At 54.5% G+C, this 6,525-nt stretch overlaps 1 protein-coding gene across 3 annotated transcripts; it reads left to right on the top strand.

The window, feature by feature from the left end:
• The first annotated feature begins 138 nt into the window (after positions 1–138).
• Positions 139–4,838, top strand: LOC309597046 (CMP-N-acetylneuraminate-beta-galactosamide-alpha-2,3-sialyltransferase 2-like). Of its 3 annotated transcripts, none has more exons than XM_082325940.1 (7): positions 139–217; positions 2,274–2,540; positions 2,848–3,038; positions 3,339–3,518; positions 3,942–3,987; positions 4,179–4,298; positions 4,417–4,838. In XM_082325940.1, the coding sequence occupies exons 2-7, from the start codon at positions 2,286–2,288 to the stop codon at positions 4,582–4,584; spliced, it is 960 nt and encodes a 319-aa protein (XP_082182066.1). In that variant the 5' UTR covers positions 139–217; positions 2,274–2,285; the 3' UTR covers positions 4,585–4,838. The 3 variants fall into 3 exon arrangements, with proteins under 3 accessions (XP_082182066.1, XP_082182068.1, XP_082182067.1); XM_082325942.1 differs by lacking the exon at positions 139–217 and adding an exon at positions 1,549–1,565; XM_082325941.1 differs by lacking the exon at positions 139–217 and having other exon boundaries at positions 2,263–2,540.
• Positions 4,839–6,525: the final 1,687 nt, after the last annotated feature.

Here is a 6,525-nt window from a genome sequence, read left to right as displayed (position 1 = left end):
GCTGGGACACCAGGGTGGTGGGCACTGCTGGAGGAGGGACGTCAGCCCTGAACTCGCTGTGGCACTCGCCGTGAGGCTCTGTTCTCCCCGACGTCATGGTGCAACACTTCCTCTTCCCGTGGAGGTTGTTGCAGCTTGCAACAAGCACTGGCAAGGCCACTGAGCCTGGGAGCGTCACCTTCGCCTGGCCCTGCTGCACGGCGCTTCCTCTGAGGAGGTGAGGGGCCCTGGGGACAGCTGGCTGGGGACCAGGGGGTCATGACACCATGAGGGTCTTTTTCGTGGCTGTGGGGCTGGGGAGTTCCTGGTGGTGTCCCTTGAGCTGAGTGGGGATGGGGACAGGTCTGTGGCCACTGGGTGCAGCCTGATGCAGCGGCCACATGGCTGTGGTGCAGTGGCTTGTGGACGATGATGCTGGGCTGGGAACCCCAAGGTGAGGGCACCTCTGGGCACTGGGCCGGGGGAGGTCATTTCAGCTGCCATGGGAGTGTGGGTGCAGGTGGAGAGGTCCTGTCTGTGGAGCAGGAGCTGCACATGGGCACAGGCAGGGAGACAGGGCTGCTCAACCCTTCCTGTCTAGAGCCCTTCCCTCCCCCGTGATGGGTGACTGCAAAAAAGCTTAATGAAATATTCACTGCGCTGCCTGAGTCCCTTGGCTGTGGGTTTAATGGAGCTGCTGGCGCCAGCCATGCAGCTGCTGGCCAGCTCATCCCCCTCCATGGGCTGTGGCTTAATAACCCCCAAGGCTCCACTAGCAGCTGAACTAGCTCAGGGGACCGCTTGCTCCTGGCCCATCCAGCATGTCACATGGATGCTTTTTGCCTCCATCATGGCAAATGCTCGTGGCTGCTGCAGGAGGGCAAAAGACTAAGTCACAGGGATCTGCAGCCACCAGCAGGGAGAGTATTGGGGCCCCTTGGGGTCCCCTCAAGTCTGCAGGGTATAGAGCTGGCATTCTGTGGCCTCTTGGGCCCCACATCTGCATTTCCGGTACACTGGTGGTGGCTTGTTTGTGCTTCCCTTCAAGAAGAGGTGATGGTTCAGTTGCTTTTTGAAAGGGCAGGCTTGCGAGTGGGGGCGCAACCTGCTGCAGCTAGCTGAGATCGTCCAGACATTCTCCCCCCCCACCCCCCATCTTTCATCTCTGCTCATTGCTTGGCCCCCCAGGATCAGCAGTTTTCCTGCAGGTCCAATTTGAGTGCAGCTGGTTGGATACCACGGCAAGCAGGTACATCCATACTGCAGGAGCCACAGAAAATGGTTAATGATGTGGAGAAACAAAGCCAGTGCTGACCTGTGGCCCTATCTCAGCACCCCAGGGACTGGGGGAAGCATAGGGTGCTCCTTTGAGGACAGGAGGGGTTTTCTCTCCTTCAGCTTTCCCAGTACGGGGGGGGGGGGGGGGGGGGGGCGCGGGGGGACGGGACAGACAGACAGACACCCTCCTCCCCCCAACTGGCTGCTGTTGCTTCTGACTCTGTGATGGAGGCTGACCCCACATCCCCACAGGATGGCCCACAGGAGCCAGGTCCTGAGAGGCTGAGCACTTCCTGAACTCTCTGAGGGTGAGAAAACCCTTTTCCCTTTTGCTTTAGGTTTACATGAGTGCTTTTAGACAGAGAACAGAAATGTCACTTAAATATGGGTATTTAAGAAAGGTTCATGCACACAGATAGCAGTTAGCACCTCCTGCTCCTTCCTCCTGGCAACGATTCAGTGCCCCTGACGCTGCAAAACCCCAGGGCCACTGGGGAGGCAGAGCCTCACTGGCTGCATGGCGCCTGTGTTGGCTTGGTGGTGGCGGAGAGGCCAAGGGGCTCCTCTGCCCAGCGGCTGCTCTGCAGCGCAGGAGTGCGTGGGGAGGAGGCAGCAGGGCTTGCTGTGGGCAGAGGAGCTGCTTCATGGGTGGGCGGCTGCTACTCCAGAGGGGAGCTGGAGTTTGGTTCATGGCCAGGGTGACGATGCTTTGCCACTTGTTCATGGGTCAATTTGCAGACCCTAAAAGTGTTGCAGGCAGAGAGCAGCTCCTCGTACAGCATATCCTGCCAGCCAGCCAGCCCTGCCTGGACCTAAGTAACTGCAGCAGTGCCAGAAGCAGACCACAGCAATAAAGCCATTGAGCAGTTTGAAAAGGAAACACATGCCAGGCTATTTCAGGTCCTTGTAGGGTTGGTGAGCAGCCAAGGGGTGTCCCAGGATGCTGGGCAGGGAGGGTGGGTGGGAAGAGGTTCTGTGGTGGCACTGCCGGTGGTTCCTGTGGCCTCTTGCTGCAGGTGGCATGAGGGATGCTGTGCCAGAGGCACATGCAGGTGATGCTGGCCCTGTGCCTGTTGCTGGTCCTGTGGCAATGTTTCCGAGCCCCCACAGACAGCCTTGGCCCCTTCCCTTGGGCTCCCTCCCTCCTCAACATCCCCGCTGCCTGCTGCACCGCTAGTGCCAACGGCTCTGCATGGTTCAACGCCCGCTACAACATGGCCATGAGGCCTCTGCTGACGGGCGCAGCCCATGAGCTCTCCTCCGACGTGGTTCAGTGGTGGCTGGTAAGTGGGGGCATGGGCAGGAGCTTGGGGCTCTTCCTGGGTGCCACAAATCTGTTTGCGGTGGGGCAGGGCAAGTCAGTCAGTCTGTCAAGTCAAACAGATGCAACTGGGGATGAAGGGGTTGCAAGGAATCCAGCTCACCCTCCCCCCACCAACCTCTCTGGGTTGTCCCACACCCTTTTCCTGATATTCCATTGGGGTTTTCTGTGCCTTTCCCGGGACTCTGCTGGGAGGAGTGGGGCTCCATCCCCTTTTGGGGGTACCGGCAGGGGGCTGATGCTGCCTGTTGCTGCCCTTGCTCCCCCAGACCCTGCAGGGTCCCCCGAGTGGTGTCCAGCTTCAGGCCATAATTCGGCAGCTCTTCACTGTCCTCCCAGCCCTGACCAGTGGTGTGTGGGACCCATCTTGCTGCAGGACTTGTGCGGTGGTGGGGAACTCGGGGCGGCTGAAGGGGTCTGGCCATGGGTTGCAGATCGATGCCCATGACTGGGTGCTGAGGTGGGTGACCTGAAGGGGCTTGGCCCCTCCCTGGGACACTGGCGTGCCCCAACCCCTGGCCACCCTGTGAAATCCTCCAACACAAGCCCTGCAATGGGGGCGGGGGGGGGGGAGGGGAGCTGCTGGCCATGCTACCTGGAGCTCCCCCCCACCCTGGGCACACACTGGCCCTGTGTTGCCCATGTCCCCTCTTTGCTGCTGGCCAGGATGACCTGGTGTCCCTGCCTGGTGGGACCAGCAGCCAGGGCCCGGCATGGTGTGCACCTTCATTTCTGGATGTGCCTTCCCGCTGTCCCCTAGGATGAACAGAGCAAAGATCACTGGCTTTGAGCTGGATGTTGGCATGAGAACAACCCATCACTTCATGTACCCAGAGAGTGCAGTGAACCTTGGGCCCGGTGTCCACCTTGTCCTTGTCCCCTTCAAACCACTGGACCTGCAGTGGGTGGCCAGTGCCTTCTCCACGGGAGAGCTCACACAGTGCGTTGGCTTTGGGGGATGACATCTCTTGTGCTGGAGACCTGGGGGGTGGTCCTGCGGACCCTGGGGCCCTGGCACCACAGTTCTGGTGGGACGAAGGGCCCCTGGGCGAGGGTCCTGGCATCCCTCTGCACCACAGTTTGGGGAAGTGGACACTGACCTGTCCCTGCAGGGCTCAGGCATCCTGCAGTCCCATAACTCCTGTGGGTGGGATGGTGGCTGTCCCCACTGTGGGGCCATGTGCTTCATGTGTCCCTTCCCAGAACCAGGCTAGGGGACACTGCTGGGCCAGCCCAGTGGCTGGGGGTGTCATGGGGGCAGGTGCTGGCAGACATAGCCACCTCTGCAACCTAGTTGCCTCCAAAGGAGATACCCTGGCAGTGGGAGTGCCCCATGATCACTGCTGTCCTCTCGTTTTTGCAGCACATATGTGAGAGTGAAACAGTTCATCAAAGCTGATAGAAACAAGGTAAGGGCTCAGTGGTCTCCAGCTCCTCCTGGGCAGGCAGGGCTCCTCTGGGCAGAGACTGGGCTTATTTTTCAGTGGGATGCAGGCAGAGCTGGCGAGTGGGAGGGCTGGTGGTTGTGCTGGTGGTGGGGGCTGGCTGTCCCATTCACAGCACGGCGAGTGGCTGATGGCTCCCTCTGCTCCCCACTCAGGTGCTGATCTTGAGCCCAGCTTTCCTCAAGTACATCCATGACAACTGGACACAGCATCATGGGCGGTACCCCTCCACTGGCTTCACAGCCCTGCTCTTTGCCTTGCACACCTGCCAGCAGGTGAGCAGGGCCAGCAGGACCGGGTGCTGCCACTGTACCACCACTGCACCGCTTGTCTGTGCGCTCTCAGGTTGACTGAGCACCCGCTTAGTGATGGCTCTTGCTGGTGTGTGTGCAGGTGTCCGTGTTTGGCTTTGGAGCAGACAGTGAAGGGAACTGGCACCACTACTGGGAGAAAAACCGCTGGTCTGGAGCCTTTCGCAGGACAAGGGTCCACGATGCTGATGTCGAATTCAGTCTCATCAAGAGACTGGCAGCGGAAGGCAGGATTTTATTCTACAAATGATGCATTTCCAAGAAACTGAAGCCAGGCGCCGTTAGCACAGGAACTGGCAGCCCCCTGCACTGCTGGCACCTACTTTGGCTCTTTAGCTTGCTTCTCCCCGCCAGCACTGCCACATACCCAGGCTCACAGATGCTGCTATTCGCGGCATCTCAGTGCTGCTTGTGCTGGTCCCACCAGCTGGGCACTGTGGGTGCCAGGAGGTGACATGCTCCCATGGCACCAGGGACATTGCATTTGGCTGGATAGGGAGAGAGGAAGGGGAGACGGTGGGGCTGGAGGTGGGTGTGGGGCCCGTGAGCTGCTGTGCGTGTCCCTGCAGTGGCTCTGAAGCTGTTGGGTGACAGCGGTGGTGGTGACGGCAGCCACTTAAACGTGGCTGTCCGCATGACAGAGCTGGCATTTCCACCCACTGACGGCCTTTGCGGGAGGTTTGTAGTTGTTCCTTGGGGAGGCGGAGAGAGGCCTCTTCCCTTCCTGTCTTTTTATAACTACGGAAGTATTTTTGAAATTGTATCAGAGTAAGAAAGGAAAAAAAAATCAAGCATGCTGTCAGAAGACGACAGAATCAAGTACAGTTGAAATGATCTTGTGTTAAATAAACTTTGAAAACACACATGACTTATTAACATTCGCTTTTCTTTTTGAGCCCTTACTGCTTTGAAAAGACAGCACAATCTATCTCAGCCCCACCCTGCAGAACAAGATTGCAGACCCTGGAGACTGAGCTCCCCAAAGGAGGTTTTCTCCTCCAGAGCAGGGTTAGCAGGATTTTTTTTCCTACTTTCAATTACAAACACAAACATACTTGAATCAGACTCAGCTTTTCCATGGCTATTAGTCACTCGGTCTTTCAGTCTATTAAAATCACCAGATCTCTTCTACTCATAAGCTCCTATTTTATAGCAGAAGTCTGTATTACTTGAGTTAACTATTAGCTTCATTCTTCTCCAGGTAGAATCTCTATTTCTGTATGTCTTCTGTTTCTCTTCTCCATTATATCCAGTTTCCCACGCTAAGTACAAGTCTTGAACTTACCTGCCCCTTCACCTTCACTCTATTTACTCTCGGTGCTAAGCAGAGCTCTGTGTGATGTTCTCCAATGCTTTCATGAGGTTTACAAGTAATTGGCTTTCTTATCAAAGACAAGTGATTAGCTGGTAATTGTTTAACTGCGGGTTAAACTCTTGCTACATTATTTCCATTCATCTTCCTCCTCCCAATTATTCTTTCAAATTTAGTTACAAAGCTGTGTGCTCTGCTGAGCGATTGAAGCTGTTCAGGTCATTTTCTGTTCACGATAAAACATATAGATACTATGTCCCCTTCCTCACATTGTAGTAGTACTATGTGATCCTGACCCAATGGATTTATTAAATATCCTTGTTTCAAATGTTTTTTGGGTTTTTTTTGTTTGGGTTGGGTTTTTTCTGGTTTGTTTTTTGTTTGTTTGTTTGTTTGTTTTTTTACAAAGCCATTTTTTCCAGTATTCTAGCTTGGAGATTAATCAATCCGTCTCCTTACCCACACCTCAAATAATTGCTTCTCTCCCCGATTGAAAAAAACAGCTTTTAGTCTCCCTGGTTTGCAGATAAATCTGACTAATAAAAAAAAAAATCCACAAACAAAAATTACTTTCAAATGAATTATAACAAATTATAGCTTTCTCTCTGCATTATCTGATCCTGTGCCTGTCACACTCATTGTGCACTGTTCGACCAATTGCTTGGACCAAGTTTAGAGTCAATACCAAAGCAAGTCCAGAGCTGAGATTTAAGAGTAATGAGTCTGTTTTGCCTCAAAACAAGGCAGGAATCCACAATATTCTATTTTTCCTCATTATTTTCAAATTTCTCCCAATATAATTTCATATACTCAGCACTTCACTCACTTGTGTAGATCATTAAAAAGAAAAAAAAAAAAAATCATCATCATTATATTTAC

The sequence above is a fragment of the Platalea leucorodia genome, assembly GCF_965183815.1.
Source record: "Platalea leucorodia genome assembly, chromosome: 13".
Classification (NCBI taxonomy): Eukaryota; Metazoa; Chordata; class Aves; order Pelecaniformes; family Threskiornithidae; genus Platalea; species Platalea leucorodia.
The sequence above is the reverse complement of the archived record's forward strand: the minus strand, read 5'-3'. Positions and strand labels throughout refer to the sequence as shown.